Raw genomic sequence first — 26998 nt, 5'->3', positions numbered from 1 at the left:
TGTCTATGGATGGATACCTCATGCTCTTAGGGAAGTACAGGTTCAAACACCATCCCTTCAAGAGATTGCCCTTGGTCTATTACCGTATGTCAAGAGACAAGGCTGTGTCGGAGAGCAGAGAGCTCAGAGAGCTTAAAGAGAGCTCAGTGGTAGTGTGGTTGTCATGTTCCCTAACGTGTAGCAGGATCTATTGCCAACAGATTCATGCAGGGAAGATAGTGAATCTTTACCGAACACTCATTGCCTCATGAATGAATGATGCAGGATTACCTGTAGGAGACGAGGTGGGCCTAGGATGGCACTTTAACAATGCCACTAAAGACGGGGCTCCCCTAAGTGTCAGTAGCCAAGGTGACAGAAACAGAGGGAAAGAGAAAATCCCTCTCGCTTCCTTTCTTTGTCTCCTGTTGTTTCAGCTGGACATTTTTTCAAGCTGACTGAACAGAGAGCAGATCTCACCACACTTATATTTGCTATGTGGACACCTACTGTGAATATCTGACCTGATTTGTGATTCATGCATTTATGTAGACTTCAATCTGAAATTACAGTCAGGGTTAAATCTTGATGGGATTTTAACCAGAATTTAGGTCTAAACAAGCATAATAGAACTTTCATGCTAGGAACACTAACCAAGATACCCAGTCCCGTTCGTACCCCATCTGTACCCCCCTTGTACCCCAGCCCTATTTGTACCCTATCCCTATTTGTACGTACCAAACCAGCCCTATTTGTACCCTATCCCTATTTGTACGTACCCCACCAGCCCTATTTGTACCCTATCCCTATTTGTACGTACCCCACCAGCCCTATTTGTACCCTATCCCTATTTGTACGTACCCCACCAGCCCTATTTGTACCCTATCCCTATTTGTACGTACCCCACCAGCCCTATTTGTACCCTATCCCTATTTGTACATACTCCACCAGCCCTATTTGTACCCTATCCCTATTTGTACATACTCCACCAGCCCTATTTGTACCCTATCCCTATTTGTACGTATCCCACCAGCCCTATTTGTACCCTATCCCTATTTGTACATACTCCACCAGCCCTATTTGTACCCTATCCCTATTTGTACGTATCCCACCAGCCCTATTTGTACCCTATCCCTATTTGTACATACCCCACCAGCCCTATTTGTACCCTATCCCTATTTGTACGTACTCCACCAGCCCTATTTGCACCCAAGTCCCATTTGTACTGTACCCCAGTCCTCTTCATAACCCAACCCTATTCGTACCCCAGGCCTATTCGTACCCCAGCCCAGTTCATAACCCAGCCAGCCCTATTCATACCCCAGCCCAGTTCATAACCCAGCCCTATTCATACCCCAGCCCAGTTCATAACCCAGCCAGCCCTATTCATACCCCAGCCCAGTTCAGAACCCAGCCCTATTCATACCCCAGCCCAGTTCATAACCCAGCCAGCCCTATTCATAACCCAGCCCTATTCATACCCCAGCCCAGCTCATAACCCAGCCAGCCCTATTCATAACCCAGCCCTATTCATACCCCAGCCCAGCTCATAACCCAGCCAGCCCTATTCATAACCCAGCCCTATTCATACCCCAGCCCAGCTCATAACCCAGCCAGCCCTATTCATACCCCAGCCCAGCTCATAACCCAGCCAGCCCTATTTATACACCAGCCCAGTTCATAACCCAGCCAACCCTATTCATACCCCAGACCAGTTCATAACCCAGTCAGCCCTATTCATACCCCAGCCCAGTTCATAACCCAGCCAGCCCTATTCATACCCCAGCCCAGTTCATAACCCAGCCAGCCCTATTCATACCCCAGCCCAGTTCATAACCCAGCCAGCCCTATTCATACCCCAGCCCAGTTCATAACCCAGCCAGCCCTATTCATACCCCAGCCCAGTTCATAACCCAGCCAGCCCTATTCATACCCCAGCCCAGTTCATAACCCACCCAGCCCAGTTCATAACCCAGCCAGCCCTATTCATACCCCAGCCCAGTTCATAACCCAGCCAGCCCTATTCATACCCCAGCCCAGTTCATAACCCAGCCAGTCCTATTCATACCCCAGCCCAGTTCATAACCCAGCCAGCCCTATTCATACCCCAGCCCAGTTCGTAAACCAGCCAGCCGTATTCGCAGGCACGGTGCTACACCGGGGCTAGGAGGGGCCGCGTGTGTACCCTATGAAGGGTGTCTCGTGGCCACGTTATGTGAGCTAACTCCTAGCTAGGTAGTCGCCCATCTCGTTGCGATGGACCGTTTTCTGATCAAGAGAAGTGTGCAGGTAGAAAAGGAAAATCCAGACCCAGACCCTGTTCCCGAGGGGGCCAGAGACGAAGAGGGAGCACCAGAGCAGTTTGTCGCTGCTAGCTGCCCCACAGCCATAGTTAGCTGCACTGTTAGCACAGCCACCGCTCCCTCTGATTTAAGCCAGTCACCTGTTGAAGAACCAAGGCGCCCTCTTCTTCGCCGTTATCCAGCCACAAAAGTTGGACAGCAGGATCGCTACTTCAATCGTAGATGGTATGAGGATTACAAATGGCTGGAATATTCTATTTCAAAGGGCCGTGCTTTCTGCTTTGCATGCCGGCACTTTCAACTTCCAGGAAACCATGGTGGAGAGAGGGCGGCATTTACCCACGATGGCTACCAGAACTGGAAGAAGGTCACAAGTTCCTTCAAGACACACAATGCTAGTGTGGAGCATAAATATGCAATGACAGCGTGGAATGAGTGGATTTTTCAAAAAGTCTGGCTTAATAATATGCAGTGCTCTAAGTGATAGACATTCGGAAATAGCCAAAGAGTCTTTGTGTTACTCTGCATACCAGGGACTTTCACAGAGAGGAGACATAGAAAACGACATGGCTGTCAACCAGGGAAACTTCCTTGAACTTTCACAGGTCATGCGCAAAATCGACAAAACAGTTGCACAGAAAATCTCAGATAATCCTAGAAATGCTAAGTACACCCATCATGATATAGAGAATGAAATGCTGGGCAAACACTCGACTCAGCAACCTTGCCTGCCTGTCTATACACACAGAAAGATCCCAGGCCCCGGTTGTCCAGAAGATTATAGACTCATTTGCACTGAACCACAACAACAGACACTTCGTCCTTCTATAAAACAACACTTGGTAAGTAACTGAAAGGCCTTTTATTTATTGACAGTGTGCGCCTGTCCGGTGGTGGGAACATGATTCAATTGCGCTGATCTGGATCTGGATGGAACAAGAAGACACATGCATGTTGTCGGCCAGTCGGTCTACAAGTATTTTTGCAAAGAAATATCATCGCTAAAATAGTGATGACAGCCAGTTCGTTTTACAAGTGTGTGCACAGTTAACAGGCATAGGCTAAATGCATTGCACTTCTCGTTGTGGCTGCACTTTGGATATTATTCATGTCATTTCTGACGTTGTGATAGCCATTTCATCCGAGAAACATTATTACTAATGCACAGTTGTCTGATTATGAATATGGAATAAATGCTTTTGTAAATGGTCATGAAAATCAACTATTTTCTTAGCACCCCCACGTATTGGTCAAGCACCCTCTTAGCACCGGGAGAGACAAAATCCTGGCTCCGTGCCTGTCTATTGGTACCCCAGCTCTATTCATACCCCAGCCAGCCCTATTCATACCCCAGCCAGCCCTATTCATACCCCAGCACCACTTAAGGAGAACAAGGTCCAGATGGCCTCTTGGTCCGACAGTCTCCATCTCCACCGGCCCGCTTATCTCCAGCTTCACTTCACTTCAAGGGACCACTGATAGCCCTGTTAGTTAGCACCTTTAGCCCTTTTCCCATGAAGGCCTGTGAAAACTAGAGCGACCCAACCAAATATCCCCAAGTATAACCAATCAGTGAAATATCAATTTCTTTATAATAAACTCCCTCCTTCTCAGTTCTCATATCCTTCATCAACATCACCACCACCACCACCATCATCATCATCAATAACAACAAGATTCCCTCACAGCTGCATGAGAGCCCTACATTGGTGACTCAGGCCAGTCCAGGCCCTCTGCCCTCACCGGAACTGAGTTCCTGACCTTGTGGTCATTCGTCCAGGGCCCTTCCTTCTCGCCCTGAACCCCTACAGCCCAGAGAAATGAGTCTGCCCCTTTGATCTCCTCCGGCCATGAAGTCAGTGGGAGTCATGAAGTCGCCCTGCTAAATTACAATGTGCTTCAAAAGAGAAATAAAGAAGCAAGATGTCTGCCAACTACAGGTGGCTGCCCTGTACATAGGTCACATTCTCCAATTAAGCAGGAGGACGAAACAAATGGATGAATTACAATAGATTCAAAGTAGCAAGGAATGTATATACACCATACAAGCAACTCTGGAGATAGCGTCTTCAGCATCCAATGATATCCAAACTAGAAAAATGACGTGGTGTGAGATGCTCTCCTTTCGATTTTCTGGATAAGATTAATGGAGGCTGAAGGGGATGTCTGTCTTTTGTAGCGTTCTAATTTATCGTCTGTAAATGGATGTTTGGAATGCTTGTATTACTGGGCCCATAGGTCACCATTGAAAGATAGTGATAATGATTAATAAGATCACCAGGAGTTGCCTCATGAAATAAAGGCCAAATAGAAAAGGAATCTAATCCTGTGTGTTTGAAGTGGTGGTCCATGGGCGGGGCCAGGGGTGTTGATTGATGGCTCCTACTCCTATTGGGCAGTGGGCTTCCTCCGGTGGGTCACGTCCTGTCTGGCCCCTGTCCACAACACACTTCCAGGACATTTCCGGGGTCTCTGCCCTCGCCCATGCTGTCTCGGCCCCCTCACCCCTCCGCTCACACCCCCTCCTCGCCTCCTCGGCGCCACACTGCGCCAGTGGTCAGGACCTGTGTGCCACCCAGGTCTAGCAAAAGGGGAAGACAGGGAGAGGAGGAGTTGGGGGAGGGGGCAAGAGGGAGATGGGAGAATGGGGCAAGGCCATTTGAGGCATGAAGTCTTCTGATGGAATAGGCTTTAGCTCCTTCAACTGCTGCATGGTGTTGCATGGTGTTACCCCCCCATGCAGAAAACAAGTACACGAGAAGAAAAGGTCACAAGCACTCAACTTTCTCTTAAGAGCTGAGGCTGAGCCAATGACTGGAGTGACACCCCATGGAGACAAAGAACACTGCAGTTCACCACCCAGTCCAAGGCCACAGTTTCAGAATGGCCAGATGCAGTTGGCTGCAAATAACCTTGCAAAAAGAAGAACAGCGTTTTTAGATACATTAATGCACAACTAGACCACAGAGTTCCCTGGACATCCTGATATATTACTTATTCACAACACTTACTGTTTCATGTTTAATAATTACTGTATAATTGTACATGTAAAGAATGATGAATTAGTGACAGCATTAGGATTAGAACTAGGTGTGAGATGTGGGAACACATCTCAGTTGTGGAATGTTGACTATTTAATAGTAATGACTTCGTATTTGAACATGCTTTTAACATAAAAAGTATATTAAGTAATGGAAATATCTTCTGTGGAAAAATATACCCTACCTTACTCTTTTATTGTTCACAGTATAAAATGAATCAACATGACTGATTCCTAGCAACCACAATAACAAACACAAATACAATGAAACATATCAACTTGTTGTGCAGAAAGAGTCAAATTGATAAATTCCTCCAAATCTTTAATGTCTTGACTTTGATATTTTTAGTGGGCTCTATTGCAATGAGCCGGGACATCTTGTTATCTTGGCTTGCTGTCTTTCTTGCATTACTTCTAAGTGAAGTCAGTGATTATTTTGATTTCCAGTGCCTCTCTGATCCTGGGGAAGACAAATGAAGTGCCTAACCACAGAGAGGCAGAATGCTCCGAGACGGTGAAAAGAGAATCTGGGAAAACATTCCTCAGAGGAGAAGAAAGGAGGAAAGAGAAGAAAAAAAGAAATAGTAACAATATATATATTTTTTACATGCAGATTCAAGTCACATCAAACAGAGATTCTTTACATTATATACATAAATAGATAACATATGATGTGTACCTGCAGTGTGAGTGCTTTTGTTCAATGGATATTGTTTGGAAAATGATTTGTGGTCCAAAGGTGGAGAGGAGCAAAACTTCAGTGAGCTGCTTGACATCAACTGTAAATATTTGTACAGGTCTAACCAGATAGTTCAGTGCTTGAGCTCTTTTCTGTAGCTTGTAGGGAATACAATAATTGGCATGTAGGTTTCTCACTTATGGGTGGCACACATTGGGATATGGGGGAGGGGACTGGGCAGGGTATATGCAGAATAAATACTGTAGTATTTACTATAGTTCAAATAGAAGATATTAATGAACCCTATATATATATATACCCAGTGAAACTTCTGAGTGTAGTCTAATGTGGATTTTAGCAAACAGCTAACAAAAGCTAACACAGTCACATCAAACTCTGAAATGATAGCTAACTAGCTCCCTTTTCATTTGTTTTAGATATTTTGCATGAACATTTATATCCATATTAATGATGATGCTGCTGCACGATTTTGCCTCGTCAGAAAAAAATGGCTAGTTGATGTCTGGCTGTATTACCTCTCTCAGGGGGAGATCTAATTCACATTTTTAAACAATGTTTCCCAGGTTGGAGTGGCAAACAGCAAGGTTCATACAAACCTGTGCTGTTTCAAACTACAGGCTAGCTGGAAGCGAGAGGAAATAATGAGTTGCATGAAAGCATACCCTCTTAGATTGAAAAAGGGGTTCTAATTTAGAACCTTTTGGTAAATTCATATTTTAACTGCCATTCTGATTCAAAAACCAACTGCCATTCCAGAATGAGGATGGTGGTTGAACTTGCAAATAGCCTACCAATAAGCAAGTTATTTGTCAATTTATTAAGGTAAGCAAAGTTGATTATTTAATTCAAACAAATGAAGCCAAAGTCATATGATAAACTATAGCTAGGCTAGATAACGTTAGGTAGATACATTTGTATTAGAATTTGAGCACCGTTCGAAAGCTAGCTTGCTAGGCTTCTTTAATTAGTCACTTTACAAGCTAGCTAGCTAATGCTAATAAATAAACATACTTTTTTATTACGGAATATACCAAATAGAGCTACAGAACCAGCCTGACATTGACAATTAGCTAATTGTTACTATTATTTCAGTATTTCAGCATGGAGTCAGATGACAGTTGCTGACATCTGTTGAATGCAGGTGATGGGCAGTGGGCTGACTGAGAGGAGATATCTATCTAAACTATTTATAATAAAAATGAGTCTTGGTAATTCAATAGCCTAGTTAATCATTACATTACTTTTAACACACTCTAAGTCTGGCAGTAACCCATCTATCAGAGGCAGAGGATCTCTCTGTTGCTGCTGCTGACAACAACTGCACGTTTTTGCTTCCTATTTCTTCTTCTCGGGAACCAGCCAGGCAACAACACATACTGTACTCTTCCATAAAGAAGTTTGGCAAAGTTTGGTACCAAGATTGACGTTGGCCATCATTCAAACAAAAAGATGCCTCCCTGGCAGACAGTGCATATTTCCAAACTATGTTTGCATACAATGACAATAATGTCTCTAAACTGTCCTGATATTCTTTTTTCCATTATTTAATTGTTTATTATAGTCAGTGGACTTTCGTTTTTGCCCTGAGATTGGAAGGTTGTGAGTTTAATCCATTGCCGAGTCAAACCAAAGACTGTAAAAATGGGACCTGATGCATCTCTACTTGGCACTCAGCATTAAGTATATAGACTGGGGGAAAAGGCTCAATAGACTAGCATTCTGTCCGGGTGGTGTACTTGTACATCAAGCTTCCTCGTGCTACATAAACAAGAGATAGGCTCCTATCCAAGGCTTGTGCAAGGCTACTTACTTACTTACTTATATTATATTCTTAGCTAAAAAATAGTACCTTATTAGTAGTAGCCATAATTCATAAATGGCACCAATTTTGGTTCCGTGAAGAAGAACCATTGGATTCTATATAGAACTTTTAGAGGTTCCATATATGAAGCAAGTGATATAACCCTTTTTGTTTCTATAACAAACTTTTTTTTCTAAGTTTAGTATTCTACATTGTAAACTGGGTGGTTCGAGCCCTGGATGCTGATTGGCTGACATCCGTGGTATATCGCACCGTATACCATAGATATGACAAAACATTTATTTTTACTGCTCTAATTACGTTGGTAACCCATTTATAATAGAAATAAGGCACCTCGGGGGTTTGTGATATATGGCCAATATACCAAGTATATTCTTAGGCACGACACAACGCGGCCTTATTGCTTAACTACAACATTTTATAGCAAGTACTACACCTAGACGAATACTAGTCTGTAGTATAGTATTCTACAGTATACTACAGTTTACTGCAGAATACTTTAGTAAGTACTATAGTATTCTATAGTAAACTCATATTTTCATGTGGGCAATAAGAGGAAGTCACTTTAACCCTGTGACAGTTCACTGAAGTAATGACAGAAAGAAGCACATCTTCCATGCCACATAATCAGGAGAACAGAGGGCTGACGTTCTAACTAATCACACTCACACAGAATGTGTCCCACCAAGGGAAGAGGTTTGCATATCTCATTTGTAACAATGATTAGGACTCCCCAAAGACTGGAATCACATTAACCTACCAGCTGCACCATGATATGGCCAAGCCAAAACACACTTGGCCCTTTCTTTTCCCATAAATAACGCAAAACACATGAGGAAGAAGGTGGAGGGAGTGAGGGAGGAAAGGGGACCTCGTTCCTTCCCAAAGCACTCGAGTAGAATCCGATGTGTTAAGAGTGCTTGGGAAGCCAAAGGGTCGCTCTAGGAAGCCGGGGTCGGCTCTGCCGGAGAGGGGAGGAAGGTGTTGAGTAGATGCAAACGAGTTGGCCTTGTGAAGAGTGACAGTGGGACTGATAACCCACTTTCCATCCATTGAGAGGGACGTCTTTATAAGGGCTTTCTCATTGGGCCCCAGGCACCTGAGCCTCCCCCAAAATAACCACCATGCTGCATGGCTCCCTGCCAGCATGCCGTCCCTCCCTCCAGCCCAGCCGCCACAGGCCCTATGTCCTACTGCACATCCTCTCCTCTAGCTGCTAACACTGAATACATACGGCTCTACATCGCCACACATAGACACAGTGCCAATCAATGTCAATGTTCAATTAATGAGAGAATCTTGTGCTTTTTTTGCATTTACATATTCCTTTTCATTTCATTTTTGTCATTGTGGTGGTCAGCAATATAGAATGACTCATTTTCATGAGTTTTTGGGGGGGATCAACTTATGTGGAGTGATTTCAAGTAGAAAACATTGTATTTATTATGTATTCAATTGTGAAACAGCAAATGACAAAAATGTACCGTATTTCACCACCCACACCACAAATACTTTCACTGACATGGAAACTCAGGATAGGCCATATACTTACTTCAGGACCTCCCAAACATCCCAACCATCCCTCGAGAGGGTTTAAAAACCTTGGCTCTCTTTGCAACTGAACGCATAATAGAGAGGAAGGAAGGTAAGAAAGGAAGAGAAAAGAGGAGGTGCAAAATGGGCCCTAAAAAGGTCCCTTTGCGTGCTGAGTCTACTTCCCAGAGGATGCAGCAGCACATTCTCCTGCAGTATGGTGTGACTAATCGTCTCTGCTGAAAATTCTCCTTGCTGTCTATAAGAGAGAGAATGGAGATTTACTACATGGGGGCAGAGACTCAGGCAGGTCATAAAGCAGTCGTTTCTACAGTATGGCCTCGGCCCACTGCTCATACGTCACTGACAGGTGGTGGTGCCCGGACAAAGGGTTTCATTCCATTTAGCTTTATTAGGATGGATGGGAAGCATCATACCATCATCAAAGGAAAGGGAGGGGCGTGGGGAGATGAGACAGCAGAACATTCATATTGTAATGTAGTCAACATGTTAAGTAGCGACGTTACCAACACTTTTGCTGAAGTTGTTGACATGATAAAACAATAAAATGATCATCTTGGCAAAGCGATCAGATGAATACTAAATCCCTCTCTCATGCCAGCACATGCACTACAGGCTTTCACTGAGCTTCCCAAACCACAGTCAGTGTCTGGAAGTCAGGACGTCAATGGCTCCGACAGTAGCCAATCAGCTTTGTGGTAACACGTGGCGTTCCTGTGTATTGGGGGGGACTGGGTGTGTTAAGGTGGACAGACCAGCTGTACTGTACCATTCTACCACATTTGAACTCCCCAGAGGTGTCCTGAGGGCCTATTTAATAGAGCCCAGTAAGGCACACCAGGAGTGGCATCGAACCAAGAACTTCCAGGGGAAATAACATATTAACTATGGGAGGAGAGGTGGGAAAAATAGTCACTGTTTCTGGATCAGTGAGGGATTTTTGGAAGATGCTTGTGTTTCCCACTACCCTTCAATGCCACCTCTTAGTAACTCCAGACAGGTTTGAATGTTGTATGAATGTGGACACTAAAGGAAGAACAATAATATTCATACAACTAATAATTCAATAATCAAGGGTGAATGTTGTGATAACATAATTAACATAGTAATAATGTAATTTTCCCTAAATGCATTTGAGTTCAACATAATCATTGACTAAAGTAAATCTGGTTTTCTCTGAAGCAGAACTTAGGACATATCTTTGTGCATTCCTTGCTACATTAAAAGTACCCTAGTGGATGGAGTTGTATTTTGTGGTTAGGAGCTTATTTAAGACCATTTTAAAGGCCTGTGGAGAAGGTTGTGCCAAATGTGTTCCCACACTCCTATTTCTAACACACAGAAACCCTAATTACAACACAACTTTAAACCAACCTAACCCTGCAGCGACCAGAGAGAACACTGAAACATTTCACTCCACAAAATCGTCCCTCACGTAAATACTATATAACCATATGGAAGAACATACACTGGAGTATAAAACATTAGGAGCACATTTCTAATATTGAGTTGCACCCCCTTTTCCCCTCAGAACAGCCTCAGTTCATCGGGGCATGGACTCTACAAGGTGTTGAAAGCTTTCCACAGGGATGCTGGCCGATGTTGACTCCAATGCTTCCCACAGTTGTGGCTCGATGTCCTTTGGGTGGTGGACCATTCTTGATACACACGTGAAATTGTTGAGCGTGAAAAACCCAGCAGCGTTGCAGTTCTTGGCACACTCAAACCGGTGCTTCTGGCACCTACTACCACCCCGTTCAAAGGCACTTAAATGTTTTGCCTTGCCCATTCACCCTCTGAATGGCACACAGACAATTCGTCTTAATTGTCTCAAGGCTTAAAAACCCTCCTTTAACCTGCCTCCTCCACTTCATCTACACTGATTGAAGTGGATTTAACAAGTGACATCAATAAGGGATCATAGCTTTCACTTGGATTGACCTGGTCAGTCTATGTCATGGAAAGAGCAGGTGTTCATAATGTTTTGTACACTCAGTGTATAGGAACGTCCACAGGTAATATGTTGTTGTCAGCAGTTTGGTGCGTTGGAGACTGAAACTGTTGAGGCAACTGCAGAGGCTAATGTCAGTCATCTCTTTCCCGTCATTCCAGGAGTGCCCTTTGCCTTGTGAGCGATAGCCTGAGAAAAGGCAGCCATCTTGTCAATGTTTGGAGTGGAGGATAGCAGCCCCCATAGGGCAGTATGCAGACTACGAAGCTAAGACTTTTGGCAGGGTGAAATAGTATACATTCAAAAGTATGCATATCTACACAAACATTTGTAAACAGCTGTTATGTTGATATTGGCAGAGAATATGAAAAAAGGTTCCACATGATATACAAATACTATTTGTATGGTGTTAATGAGAAACAGAGAGAGAGAGTTGTGAGTGTTACTGACCAATCGCGTTGTCCTTCTCGGTCCAGACCTATAGCGAACTAAAAGCCTGGCCAAGACAACTACCAAAACATCCTCCTCAGTCACAACAGCTGACTGTTTAGTGGAGAGTGGTTTGGTTAGCCATCCTCCGCTACAATCATCCCCGTACATACACTGCCGATAGTAGCCAGTCCTGTTGTGTTGTGTGAGCCTGCTGGGCCTTGAGGCTTCACTCTCTCTGGCCTATCTCAAGTGGATGCTGTGTCAGGGCCAGGAACACAGATAAGCCTGCCGTTCTTAGTCATCTCTAGAGCTGCTGCTGCACTGCACTGGCCTAGAGGGGGACGGAGGGGCCATCTGATAGGGGGCAGGCTGAGATTAAGCCAGGCTGGCCTGTATCTCCACGGGATTAACTCCTATCACAGACACTGTTATCTCCCTGCTGATCCCATCCAGTTCTGGAGTAGCAAATATAGTGCTATCTATGTACAGTATATCTACACTACACAGGAGGCTGTTGAGAGGACGGCTCATAATAATGGCATTTATTCCATTCCAGCCATTACTATGAGCCCGTCCTCCCCAATTAAGGTGCCACCAATCTCCTGTACTACACTATGGGTATTATTCATTTAAACAGGGAGGATACTGTGTCTCTGGGGTAGCTAAAACTATTTCTATACTTTATATATATATATTCTGATTGATTAGGGAGCGAAATTTGAAGCTGCTATATATTACTCAAAGTGCATGTGTGCGGTTTTTAGAGGTGCACACGTCAGATGTCCCACCAATGATAAATGTTAACTGTAAATACCAATCAGCCATCTTCATTCACCTCAAGTACATTCCCAAACAGAAATGGAAGCCACAAATCTTCCTTCTACTAGTAGAGCGGGCCTACGGAAAACTATGACAATAGATAACCTATATGATAGCGTGTACACATATCAAACCACCGCTTGCATCTAACCACATCCAGATCGAGTGTATGTCTCTCCAGTCCCGTCAGCTGACTTGCTCTGTAGAACAATGGCAGGACTTCAAAACCCACTGTCTCTCTGACCCTGTGTGTTCAGGTTTATGATAGGCGACGTGTACAAAACATTAGGAACACCTGCTCTATCCATGACATACACTGACTAAGTGAATCCAGGTGAAAGCTATGATCCCTTATTGATGTCACTTGTTAAATCCACTTCAATCAGTGTAGATGAAGGGGAGGTGACATGTTTAAGACATATTTTTAAGCCTTGAAACAATTGAGACATGGATTGTGTATATGTGCCATTCAGAGGGTGAATGGGCAAGACAAAAGATTTAGGTGCCTTTGAACAGGGTATGGTAGTAGGTGCCACTTTGATTTGAGTGTGTCAAGAACTGCAACACTGCTGGGTTTTTCACGCTCAACAGCTTCCCGTGTTTATCAAGGACATCCAGCCAACTTGAAACAACTGTGGGACGCATTGAAGTCAACATCCCTGTTAACAGCATCCTTGTTAACAGAATTGCCGTCTCTCATTCGGTTTTCAAAGGGAGAGACCACAGCAAATAGAATAATAGCATTTGTTCAACTTCACACATTCAGTACATACAGTGCCTTCGGAAAGTATTCAGACCCCTTGACTTTCTCCACATTTTGTTAGGTTACAGCCTTATTCTAAAACTGATTAAATCATTCCCCCCCCCCATCATCAATCTACACACAATACCCCATAAAGACAAAATAAGATTTTTTTTGCTAATTAAAAAAAAACAGAAATATACCATTTACTTAAGTATTCAGACCCTTTAATCAGTACTTGGTTAAAGCACTTTTGGCAGCAATTACAGCCTCCTGGGTCTTCTTGGGTATGATGCTACAAGCTTGGCACACCTGTATTTGAGGAGTTTCTCCCATCCTCTCAATCTCTGTCAGGTTTGATGGGAAGCGGTGCTGCACAGCTATTTTCAGGTCTCTCCAGAGATGTTCAATCGGGTTTAAGTCCGGGCTCTGGCTGGTCCACTCAAGGACATTCAGAGACTTGTCCCGAAGCCACTCCTGCGTTGCCTTAGCTTTGTGCTTAGGGTCGTTGTTCTGTTGGAAGGAGAACCTTCGCCCCAGTCTGAGCTCCTGAGCTTTCTGGAGCAGGTTTTCATCAAGGATCGCTGTACTTTCCTCCGTTCATCTTTGCCTCGATACTGACTATTCTCCCAGTCCCTGAGAAACATCCCCACAGCATGATGCTGCCACCACCATGCTTCACCGTAGGGATGTTACCAGGTTTCTTCCAGACGTGACGCTTGGCATTCAGGCCAAATAGTTCAATCTTGGGTTCATCAGACCAGAGAATCTTGTTTCTCATGGTCTGAATATTTAGGTGCCTTTTGACAAACTCCAGGCGGGCTGCCATGTCATGTGCTTCTACTGAGGAGTGGCTTCCGTCTGGCCACTCTACCACAAAGGCCTGATTGGTAGAAGGCTGCAGAGATGGGAGAATCTTCCAGAAGGACAACCATCTCCACAGAGGAATTCCAGAGCTCTGTCAGAGAGACCATTGGGTTCTTGGTCACCCCCCTGACCAAGGCCCTTCTCGCCAGATTGCTCAGTTCGGCTGGGCAGCCAGCTCTAGGAAGAGTCTTGGTAGTTGCAAACTTCTGTTTAAGAATGATGGAGGCCACTGTGTTCTTTGGGACCTTCAATGCTGCAGAAATGGTTTGGTACCCTTCCCCAGATCTGTGCCTCGATACAATCCTGTCTCGTAGCTCTACAGACAATTCCGTTGACCTCCTGGCCTGGTTTTTTGCTCTGACATGCAGTCAACTGTTGGACCTTATATAGACAGGTGTGTGCCTTTCCAAAACATGTCCAATCAATTGAATTTACCACAGGTGGACTCCCATCAAGTTGTAGAAACATCTCAAAGATGATCAGTGGAAACAGGATGCATCTGAGCTCAATTTGGAGTCTTACAGCAAAGGGTCTGAATACTTACGTAAATAAGGTATCTGTTCATTTTTAATACATTCGCAAAACTGTCTAAAAACCTGTTTTTGCTTTGTCATTATGGGATAGTGTGTGTAGATTGCTGAGGAACATGCTTTATTTAATCCATTTTAGAATAAGGCTGTAACGTAACAAAATGTGGAAAAGGTCAAGGGGTCTGAATACTTTCCCAAGGCACTGTAAATGATGATGAATGCAAAATTCAGTGTTGGCTATAACAAAAACAGTTTGATAAACACTTACATTTGTCAAAAACATACTTATTTATCTAATGTAGGTTTAGTATGTTAACTATACATAAAAGTAAATTTAATAAATTTAAGAGTTCATAAAAAGGGATTTTTTAAACAAATATGTAGTCAAAGTATTATATTCACACATGTCTGTAGTTTTCAACATTACTCTATAGATTTGTAAAATTAATGAAAATGTTAAGATTTTAAACAACTTTACTAGGCTATTGAAAATCTGAGCCAAAACCCTGTTTTGAAGAATTTTGATCATGTACATTCCTTTTCCTTCTGTTACAAAGACCTTTCCCAAATATGTCCTGTTTAGTATGTAGAATAATAGTTCTTATTGCTGAGCGATGGGAGGCAATTTAGAGAGGCGAGACTTTGGTTTTGTGGCTCTTTGCAGACAGAAATGTTCACTTAATTCTCCCTATTCTAATGAACCTCAATCTCCACCACACTCTTGGCCCAGAGTCAAATCTCTCAACACCCTCCGGTTGCTTTGCTGTCAGCTGGGTCAAATGAATACAGATCTCTGAAATGACAACATGTTTGTAGTGACCCGTGGTTCCGCTGGCAGACTTCTCTCTATGCTTTTACCGCCCCCTTGTGGTGAAGAATGGCAGAAGGTTATTCTTGCACAATGTGGTCGACAACGTTCGACTCACTGGGCAGCTTTGTATTATCTACTGTCATGGGTTTTTCTGTTCCTCCTAGGACTTTCTAATGAAAGAATGACAGTCACATATGACAACAAACACATTTGTATTAGCTCTGAATTAATACACAAACAAATACCATATTAAGAGAGCAATCCATCTGTATAGGTTATGAAGCAAATATATCTGTAAAATACAGGTTTCACTTCCTCTGCTTTTCTCTCTTCCTACATCTGCACTGACCGAGGAGAAGAGTCATGAGAGGAAAGCAACTTTAGGCTATTGAGATCCACCATTGGAGTTTCTCCATAACCCTCTAATGGAGGTTTTTTAAAAAAAGCCTCCACCCATTGTCACCTCTCTGCCAATCCTTCCATATCTCACTATAGCCTCCACACCTCATCTACTCCTCGCCCACTCTCTCACAGTCTCTTCTTCATCTTGCCCTTCTTGTGGACACCACGGCCAAAGCCAGACTTCTTCTGGTCGTTGAGGCGCTGCTTGCCCTTGCCCCGGAGCTTCTTCAAGCCTCCACTCTGCAGGAACTTCTGTTTCTCTGTCTTCCTGCGCTGCTTCAGGATCTGGTCCCGGGTCTTCAGCTCCGAGCGCGGGCCCCGGGAGCCACCATCCCTCTGCTTCCCAGGGGGCCCCAGGGGCTGGGAGTTGGGGCCCCTGGATGGGCCACCTCGGCCCCGGCCAGGCCGGCCTCGGCCTGGAAGAGAGAGAGAGGGAGTGAGACAGGGTTAGGGAAGAGAAGGGCCTAGGCAACATTTCAATTGTTCATAATTTATTTTAACATGCTGATTGCAAGTAACATGGCCAAAATACATCGAACTGGATATTGCTGTGAGTGTTTTGGAATAGATCTTAGGTAGTAGAGCCCGTAGACAGGAGCTTGAACAATGTCAGCTTTACTTAAGAGACATTAGTCACTCATCAGACCCATCACAAACAAATGATCCAAACTCTAGCTACAGCCCTCTGATGAATTGCACTCTTACCACCTCCTCCACCCCTCCTTCCTCTGCCTCCACCTCCGGTCTCTCCATCCGAATCTCCACCCCCTCCGTCGTCCACCTTGTACTTCTTCTTCCACTCCTCATAGCTAAGACACACAGGGTCAAGGAGATGGAACATCCTAATAACATTGCAGTGGTACAATTAAGAGTGAGGACTTATGCACAATAAGCTGAGGGCGTTGGTATTCCCCTCAGAGACCTTATTAACAGCTTTCATCAGTAAAGATCAGTCAGATGACAAAGATACAAGTTCTTCTTGTTCTTGTTGTTGATCATCTGTCCGCTCTCCGTTCTCTTCTTCTTCTTCTGGTCTGCCTCCTTTCCCGTTTCTTTGACGAAGCGCTTTCTCTTACGATCCCTGCAGAGAGATGATGGAGACGTCAAGTGAGGTCGATAGGGGTGTGTGTGTGTGTGTGTGTAGCGGTGTTCCCTCTTACCACTTCATCATGTGTTTGTGCTGGTTGAGTCTGTCTCCTTCGTCTCCCATCAGGTCCAGTACAGCAGTAGAAGCCTGCTGCTCAAACGTTGTGCCCTCTTTTCCCAGGCTCAGTCTGCAAACAGCAAACACGGAGTCATATCACTATGGCTCTGTTGTACTATAAGCCCACTCTCATTGTGTTTAAAGCCGGTAAAGTGGAGTGGACTGTGTAGTCAGCTTTTCCCATACCCTCTCTCAGAGTTGAAGTCCTTGGGTCTGTAAGGGATGTAGTTCTCCTCATCGCGGCCAGTCTGTTTGGTCTTCTTGCTGTCTGGCCTCTCCATATCGCCATCCTCCTGTGGCTTCCTCCTCTTCCCCCCCACCACCTCAGAGAACACACCCTGGGGGACAAATTACCGAAGTACAGCATGGGAGAGATCCGGTCTAGTCATATGATACTAATTTGTCTGTGGTGGCGCTATGCGCCACTGTTGATTAGCATTGGAACACACACATGCTAGATGGATACTCAGTAGCGCTAACCTGAAAGTCCTCCTCTTCACTGTCCTCCTGGTCTGCTGTGTGGTGAGTGGAGGGCAGGGGAGTGACAGGAACGTGATACCTGCCCTCTGCAGCCAGAACCTCCTTCTTCTGTGTGAACATATCCACCAGCCGCGTGTCCCTGGAGCGCTTGGCTCGCATCACCACGCTGGCATTGGTCTTGCTGTTCGAGTTGATCTCAAAGATCGTCTGGAGGAAAAGTGCCATGGTTGTTTAATACAGTATTACTAGCGGTTATTCATTCATTACAGAGAATAGCGTCCAATACGCATTTTCAAGCTCAACTCACAGCTCTAGCCTTGTAGCCCTTAATGCAGTCCACCATTTGAAGGCGTTCCAGTTCCATTTTCTCCAAGCCTGACCCTGAAGGGAAATGTGGGTTACTATCTTCGCAACATTAAGGAAGCGTCTGTGTGGGATTTCCATGAGAACCCTGAATCTGATGAGGATCCACTGAGACAGAAACTTCATTTATTAATATCACAACATAATGGAACATCTGCAGCGCACTGGAAAGACCATTCTGTACACAGGTCAGTCATCCTACTGACCTAACAGTGGGTGGACAGCCATGCTGGGGAGCTCTGTGTTCTTGACCCGTTTAAAGGACTCTGGCGAGGGCATGGGCCGGGACTTGATGTACTGCTTGTAGGCGTTGTCCGCTATGCGGCGCAGGTTCTGCAGGTCATGAGAGTTCTCATGGGCCGTGACCAGCTGGGATTCCTCATCATCCAGGATGCTCTGGGGAACACGACCAAACACACCGTCTGACTCTGGAGGGAGGGAAATTAAGCAGGGGATAGAGGAAGAGACAGAGAAATATGTGGGAGTAAGCAAGGTAATTAATTGAGTTCCCATGATAGAAAACAAGTGTGACAAGAGAACTGAATGGGTTAGTAATGGTTCCATTCCCTCACACTGTGTATGACATGTTGTTGCCCAGTGCTGGTACCTTGTTGGTGGTCAGGTGTAGCCAGCTGAAGGGGTCTCCCCAGGAAGAGATGGAGGTCATAGACAAAAGGTATCTCATCTGTACACACAAGGCTATAGGCTGCTCCACCGCGGCCTGCGCGTGCCACTCGACCTGGGGTTGAAAAGGCAGAGATGAGCCAATAGTCAATGGTGAAGAAGACACTATATTTCCTTGATTCAGGTGGTTGTCACTGGCCTTTCACATATATAAATGACAAGTCAAGATAGCCTAAAACATCATGTTGACCACAAACTGTTTGCGTTACCCACCGACTCTGTGCAGGAAGAGCTTGGCCTTGGAGGGGAAGTTGTAGTTGATGACGTTGTCCAGTAGGGGGATGTCTATACCGCGAGCAGCTACGTCTGTCACAATCAACACCATGGCCTTGCGGTGGACAAATTTACCAATGTTGATCTTCCTGGCAGTCTGGTCCAGGGCACTGTAGATGTAGGCACACTCCACGCCCTCAGAGGACAGCAGCTTAGCATAGGGTAACACAGAGTTCGAGTCAAAACGTGTTTCAAAATACAAGGCTGAGGACAACCAAACCTTATCCATTAGTTTACCCCTTTATTCACTGGGGTCTCACCTCTTTGAGGTACTCGACATGGTGTTTGGTGGCAACAAATACCACCGTCTGCTCCTGTGGCTTTGCCACGTTCCTCAGCAGGTGGAGCAGCAGAGCCGGCTTATCATCCATCCTCAGGTGGAAGAACGACAGCTGGGAGAGGAGAAAATGCAATGTTATGCTACTTTTATAATCAATCACAGGTTTCACATGTCGGATTCAAACTGGGCGCACATTTTTTTAATGTGTGTTTTAGCGAGTCCTTTAGCTTTACCTTCAGCAGCTCACTCAGCTTGGAGTCCACGTCCAGACGAATCAGCACGGGCTCCGTCAACCCTGCACAAAACACACCCCTATTAGAGCACGACTGATCTTGCCTCGTACACAACTTATTATGAAAAGGCTGCAAAGGAAGGCAGAGGATGCGGGCGGGCTTACCGGCTCTAGCAAACTCAACCAGTAGTTTGGGCAGGGTGGCAGAGAACAGCAGTGTCTGTCTGTTGTCTGGGAGCCTCCGGATGATCTCCTGGAGCTGGTCAGCAAAGCCCATCTCAAACAGCCTGTCCGCCTCGTCAAACACAACGTACTCCACGCTCTGAAGCTTCAAGTTCATCTCCATGACAACGTGCATCAGACGACCTGGGGTACCAATAATTCTGAAGGCAGAAGACATAACTCAAATCTACAGCAGAGAACAAAACATACGCTTTTTATAGTTTGAAATTGCATTATGGCAAATTACAGCAGTACATTGTGAAGGCCATAGTTCACGTACATATCGGGGTTCTCATGAAGCGCAGCAGTGACTAGACATCAACTCCATTCTCATCCATTCTGAAAAGAAACATGAAGCCATTTCCAACAATCAGTTTAAAAATCAAAAAGAGGAATAAAAATGTAAATTCATCTCATCATTTTAGGTTTTGTACATGAAGCAGGGTAAATGACTAGACCAGTATAGAAATACAACTGGTTGATAGACCAGGGTAAAGTGACTAGACATCAGTATAGAAATACTTGATATGTACATGAAGTCATTTCCAACAATGCAGTTTAAAAATCAAAATGGTAACACAAGAGGAATAAAAATGAAATAGTGACTAGACATCGGAGGTTATATGTACAGGGTAAAGTGACTAGACATCAGATCAATGTACATGAAGTCAGGGTAAAGTGACTAGACATCAGGATAGATAATAATAAGGTATGAGGTTGATATGTACATGAAGGCAGGGTAAAGTGACTAGACATCAGGATAGATAATAATAAGGTATGAGGTTGATATGTACATGAAGACATCAGGATAGATAATAATAAGGTATGAGGTTGATATGTACATGAAGTCAGGGTGACTAGACATCAGTATAGATAATAATAAGGTATGAGGTTGATATGTACATGAAGGCAGGGTAAAGTGACTAGACATCAGGATAGATAATAATAAGGTATGAGGTTGATATGTACATGAAGGCAGGGTAAAGTGACTAGACATCAGGATAGATAATAATAAGGTATGAGGTTGATATGTACATGAAGGCAGGGTAAAGTGACTAGACATCAGGATAGATAATAATAAGGTATGAGGTTGATATGTACATGAAGTCAGGGTAAAGTGACTAGACATCAGGATAGATAATAATAAGGTATGAGGTTGATATGTACATGAAGTCAGGGTAAAGTGACTAGACATCAGGATAGATAATAATAAGGTATGAGGTTGATATGTACATGAAGTCAGGGTAAAGTGACTAGACATCAGGAAAGATAATACGAGTAAAATAAAGAACAGAGTAGAAGCAGCAAATAATGAGTAAGAGTGTGTGTGTGTGCGCATAAGAAGTGTATGTGAGTGTGTACATGGTTTGTAAATATAGTCTAGTGAGTGTGTGTAGGGTCAGTGCAGATAATTTTGGCACCACTAATTGACTATTTAGCAGTCTGGCTATTTAACAGTCTTCTGGCTTGGGGGTAGAAACTGTCTCGGAACCTTATGTTCTGAGAGCCGATGCTCCGGTACCGTTTGCCGGACAGTAGCTGAGTGAACAGTCTATGGCTTGGGGGGCTGAAATCTTTGGCAATTTTTCAGGCCTTCCTCTGACACCGCCTGATATCGAGGTCCTGGATGGCAGGGAGCAAAGCTGTGTTTAAGGGGGTCAGCGTGGTGAGGCGTTGTTGCCTACCCTCACCACCTGGGGCCGGCCCGTCAGGAAGACCAGAATCCAGTTGCGGAGGTTCAGTCCAAGGGTCCCTAGCTTGGAGGAGACTATGGCGTTGAACACTGAGCTGTAGTCTATTTTTATTTGACCTTTATTTAACTAGGCAAGTCAGTTAAGAACAAATTCTTATTTTCAATGACGGCCTAGGAACATGAACAGCATTCTCACATAGTTATTTTCCCTCTTGTCCAGGTGGGAGAGGGCAGTGTGAAGTGCAACTGAGATTGTGTCATGTGTGGATATGTTGGGGCGATATGCAAATTGGAGTGGGTCTAGGGTGTCTGAGATGACGGTGTCATGTCCAGCCTTTCAAACCCCTTCCTAATTCCAGATGTGTGCTACGGGGCAATAATCATTTAGGCAGGTTACCTTGGAGCTATTGGGGAACAGGACAATGGTGGTCAGCTTGAAACATGTTGGGATTACAGACTGGGACAAGGATAGATTGAAAATGTCTGTGAACACAATTTCCAGCTGGGCTGCACATGCTTTGAGAAAGCCCCCTGGTGGCCTTGTTCAGTGTTCAGTTGATGCTTATAAGGACAATAACAAATTTCAACACAACAAGAGTGAAGATGTACTTAATACCTGTCTCCACCAAGGATCAAAGCTGTCTTAAGGCCGGTGAATTTTCCCAACTGAAATAAAATAAAGGGAATATATTTACTATTTGCAACATACTATCCCGGGTAAGGTGATGATGACAAATTGACTATGAAACACCTATCCTGACCTCTTTGGTGAACTTCATGGTTTGCAGCGCCAACTCTCTGGTGGGGGTCAAAATTAGAGCCCTGGCCCCCGTCTGGGCCTGGGGAACCTTCAGCTTCTCAAACATGGGCACCAAGAACGCAGCAGTCTTCCCGCTGCCTGTCCTTGCCATGGCAACCATGTCCTTGCCATCTAGAATCACTGGGATAGTCTGAGAGGGAGAGAGGTATCGTAAACAATCGACCTGATATATTAGTGAATGTGAAAGGATCCAAGGGCACTGGCATACCTTCCTCTGGATTGGAGTAGGGACTTTGTAGCCCTTCTTCATGACTCCTTTAAAAACTGGGTAACTGAGACCTGCAATTAACAAAAGATGGCTGTTACGACATACTCAGGACACATTGCTGTATAACACGTCAAACTCATTGCATGGAGCTCCGAGTGTATGCGGGTTTTCGCTCCTCCCTTGTAGTTGATTGATTCATTAATTCTCTAGAGTCTAAGATGTTGGGGTTGGGGTCATACCATGGATCATTTAGCTATTTGATCGTGAATTGTAGGACCTCTAACTACAAAAAAAACGTGATTTTTTAATTGTTGATAAAACATTCAAATTTGGCCTTTAGTAACAAATCCCTAAGAAATGCATTGAATATCAAAATTCATAAATGGCAAAAAACAGTGAAAATATTTATCATTAGGATTAAGGTTTTGATGTGTGTCCTATATCTAGGAGATAAAAGAAAGCTCTGGAAATATATACAGTGGGGGGGGAAAGTATTTAGTCAGCCACCAATTGTGCAAGTTCTCCCACTTAAAAAGATGAGGCCTGTAATTTTCATCATACAGTACAGTAGTCAAAAGTTTGGACACATACTCATTCAAGGGTTTTTCTTTATTTTTACTATTTCCCACATTGTAGAATAATAGTGAAGACATCAAAACTATGAAATAACACATGTGGTAAGCAAAAAAAGTGTTGTTAAACAAATCAAAATACAGATACAGTGGGGAGAATGCAAATGAATTACTTAAAAATCATACAATGTGATTTTCTGGGTTTTTGTTTTAGATTCCGTCTCACAGTTGAAGTGTACCTATGATAAAAATTACAGACCTCTACATGCTTGGTAAGTGGGGAAACCTGCAAAATCGGCAGTGTATTAAATACTTTTTCTCCCCACTGTATTTTTTTTCTCTCCCAAGTAGCCATCCTTTGCCTTGATGACAGGCTTGCACACTTGGCATTCTCTGAACCAGCTTCACCTGGAATGCTTTTCCAACAGTCTTGAAGGAGTTCCCACATATACTGTTCATTTGCTGGCTGCTTTTCCTTCACTCTGCAGTTCAACTTATCCCAAACCATCTAAATTGGGTTGAGGTCGGGTGACTGTGGAGGCCAGGTCATCTGATGCAGCACTCCATCATTCTCCTTATTTGTTAAATAGCCCTTACACAGCCTGGAGGTGTGTTGGGTCATTGTCCTGTTAGAAAAACATAGGATGGCCTATTGCTGCTGAATGCTGTGGCAGCCATGCTGGTTAAGTGTGCCTTGAATTCTAAATAAATCACCGACACAGTCACCAGCAAAGCACCCCCACACCATCACACCTCCTCCACGCTTCATGGTGGGAACCACACATGCGGAGATCATCCGTTCACCTAGTCTGCATCTCACAAAGACACGGCGGTTGGAACCAAAAATCTCAAATTTGGACTCATCAGACCAAAAGGAGATCTCCACCGGTCTAATGTTCATTGCTCATGTTTCTTGGCCCAAGCAAGTCCCTTCTTATTATTGGTGTCCTTTAGTCAAGGTTTCTTTGCAGCAATTCGACCATGAAGACCGATTCACGCAATCTCCTCTGAACGGTCGATGTTGAGATATGTCTGTGACTTGAACTCTGTGAAGCATTTCTTTGGGCTGCAAATTCTGAGGCTGGTAAATCTAATGAACTTATCCTCTGCAGCAAAGGTAACTCTGGGTCTTCCTTTCCCGTGGCGGTCCTCATGAGAGCCAGTTTCATCATAGCCCTTGATGGTTTTTGTGCACTTGAAGAAACTTTCATAGTTCTTGAAATGTTCTGGATTGACTGACCTTTGTGTCTTAAAGTAACGGACTGTCGTTTCTCTTTGCTTATTTGAGCTGTTCTTGCCATAATATGGACTTGGTCTTCTACCAAATAGGGCTATCTTCTGTACACCACCCCTACCTTGTCACAACAAAACTGATTGGCTCAAACGCGTTAAGAAGGAAAGAAATTCCACAAATGTAGTTTTGATGTCTTCACTACTATTCTACAATGTAGGAAAATAGTAAAAATAAAGAAAATCCTGGAATGACTAGGTGTGTCCAAACTGTTGACTGGTACAGCATTTAAAAAATATATACATATTTAACCTATTTTTTTAAGTAGGCAAAATGTACCTTCAGATGAGTCCCTTGTGGGGGTCGTAGAGCAAGACAGAGACCACCATAGTGTCCGTGAGAGCGGCATCTTTCCATAGAGCGGTCATACTACGGTACAGCCATTTTCATAAGACAGATTTTTGGGATGTCTCATGGTCTCACAAGCACAGCTGTGGCTTGGCCATCTTCAACCTTAGATGCGGAAGGCTGCCATAGGTGGTTGCAGTGTGTTGGGACTAATATCTCTTGCTTAAACTGGCAGATTTTGATGGGGTGCGTCAATAGACTTGGGGGTTAAGGTCAATAATTAGTAAGAAACTCCCCTCACCTGGTGTAAGTCGCTCTGGATAAGAGCGTCTGCTAAATGACTTAAATGTAAATGTTAACTGAAATGAAAAACCAAGTCCTCCATGGTATGAGTTTGACACACTTGTTGTATAACATCTGTAAGTGTCTTACAAAGATGGGCTTCAGATAAGCGAACTCAAATCACTCACCCATGGACTGGAAGCCCCCAGACTTCTTTTTCTTCTTGTTCTGAGCTCTGACCAGCTCCCGGGTGTCTGGTTCAACATCAGACAGACACTCTGCCGAAGCACCGGGGAACCGGGGTAACTTTCTTCCAGGCTGAAAAACACATTAATTGCATGAAATACCATGACATTGTCATTATGGAAATTGTTAACCTCAATAATTCAACACTCAAATTCAATTCTAGCGTGACTTTTAAAAGCTTGAATCCGTAGTTGCTATATATCTATTTTGAACTTAGTAGCGATCCTCGCTATATGCGCATGTATATATACATATACATGTGAAAGGACTTAAAATAATGTGGACGTGCGTTCCCGTTCGGAGCAGGCTAGATATATTAGTCACATTACAATATCCACCAAGTGCGTTGGCGTGATACATAGAGGCTTTGCCTTTTACGCCAGAGACCCAAATACACTTCACGCTCCAATATATACCCATTTATTCTTGCAGAATATAATTTAGAAACACCTCATTAAGTTACTTCAACTGTCATACCCTATTCAGAACCCAAAAATAATCTTGTTTTACGCCAATTATCGTAAAAAACGTAAACAAACACGGTATAGCCTCAAAACGGTGATATTATGGATGATCTATCCTTGCATCCATAGATACGTATACGAATTTGAGTGATTACATTTCTCCAGGCTCAATCCTTAACTTTTTAACGAAACAGGGGTGGGGAGAACGCTTTTTTTATTGTTTCAATTAGGTTTCTAGCTTTATTAATGTGGTTAATGTAATTGGCGATACATCAATTCTAGGCCAAACAGGCAAACCCCGCACACAAGTTGACATCCATCGCTAGTTGCCAAGTTAGCATGTTAGCTAGCTAAGGGTTATCAACTAGCTAAGTAAATTCATAGCAAGTAGATTTACATACGTTTGCTAAAATGACAACAGCAAATAGTTTACCTAGTTACAATAACAGAAAAACGAATGGTTCTTACAGAATCATCGTCCCTAATTGTAGCAGCAACTTCGAAATCTCCACCATCCGACTCGTCAGGCTCCCGGTGGCCAGTCTGTCTCTTTTTCTTAGTTAGCTTCTTCTTTCTTTGAGCCATTGTGATTAGTTGCAGCACTTTTTATAATTTGTTCAACGATTTGAACTAGTCAGAATAATTTTAAAAAACAACGATTGGTGCTCAAAAGTAAATGAACTGTTCAGCACACAACAACACAGACGGCAGACATTTTGAAACACGTGTGTTTAAAAACGCAGGACTCGTGCGTCCGCGCAAGATATGACGTCATGGTGTTTTTTTGTAAGTAGTATTACAGAGCTTCTAAACCCAGAGGCGTAACATCGCGAGATTTCCGGGAAACGATTACGAAACAGGTCAGGGTGGGGTTTGGGGTTTGAGAAGTCAATACCTTTCAATACCTCACCTTGCGAGGATAACTACACTGAGCCTTTTTCCACTGGTGTGTGTGGCCAAAAAGCTCAATTTCCATGTAATCCAATAAATGTACATGTTTGGAGTTTGCTAAACAGCATTGGCACTTGGATTGGAACTGGTGCTTTGGTCAGATGACATGAAAATAGAGCTCTTTGGCCACGCACACCAGTGGTGGGTTTGGGGTTGAAATGAGAACTCATGAGCAGAAAATAACCCCATACCTACTGTAAAATATTGTGGTGGATCTTTGATGTTATGGGGATATTTTTGCTTCTATTGGTCCTGGGGCCCATGTTAAGGTCAACAGCATCCTGAACTCTACCACGTACCAGGACATTTTAGCCAAAAACCTGGTTTCCTCTGTCAGGAGGCTGAAACTTGGACACAAGTGGATCTTCCAGCAAGACAATAACCCCAAGCACACATCAAGATCCACAATTATGTATTTCTTTATTCCATTATTTTACTTTCAGATTTGCATATCTTTGTAAATTGTTAGATACTACTGCACTGTTGGAGCTAG

The 26998-nt window shown here is 43.9% G+C and overlaps 1 protein-coding gene and 2 long non-coding RNA genes across 3 annotated transcripts; 1 reads left to right on the top strand and 2 right to left on the bottom strand.

Annotated features, from left to right (window-relative positions):
• Positions 1-10119: 10119 nt before the first annotated feature.
• Positions 10120-12945, bottom strand: LOC127930765 (uncharacterized). Its single transcript, XR_008139359.1, has 2 exons — positions 11800-12945; positions 10120-11538 (listed from the first exon to the last, which is right to left on the bottom strand). It is a non-coding gene; the product is annotated as an uncharacterized LOC127930765 (long non-coding RNA).
• Positions 12946-15743: 2798 nt separating this feature from the next.
• ddx54 (DEAD (Asp-Glu-Ala-Asp) box polypeptide 54) lies at positions 15744-26301 on the bottom strand. The gene is given in 19 exon segments (XM_052521203.1): positions 15744-16368; positions 16658-16761; positions 16923-17033; positions 17113-17226; positions 17343-17494; positions 17637-17843; positions 17944-18017; positions 18206-18427; positions 18607-18738; positions 18897-19107; positions 19217-19348; positions 19470-19531; positions 19634-19851; positions 19971-20012; positions 22000-22049; positions 22145-22333; positions 22412-22482; positions 25033-25162; positions 26023-26301. Coding segments are annotated over 19 exon segments (2628 nt in total). The 5' UTR covers positions 26140-26301; the 3' UTR covers positions 15744-16078.
• On the top strand, positions 20352-20974 carry LOC127930764 (uncharacterized). The gene is made up of 3 exons (XR_008139358.1): positions 20352-20472; positions 20582-20713; positions 20846-20974. It is a non-coding gene; the product is annotated as an uncharacterized LOC127930764 (long non-coding RNA).
• Positions 26302-26998: the final 697 nt, after the last annotated feature.

This window comes from Oncorhynchus keta, chromosome 6 (assembly GCF_023373465.1).
Source record: "Oncorhynchus keta strain PuntledgeMale-10-30-2019 chromosome 6, Oket_V2, whole genome shotgun sequence".
Taxonomy (NCBI): domain Eukaryota; kingdom Metazoa; phylum Chordata; class Actinopteri; order Salmoniformes; family Salmonidae; genus Oncorhynchus; species Oncorhynchus keta.
This window is presented reverse-complemented; position numbering and strand designations above follow the sequence as displayed.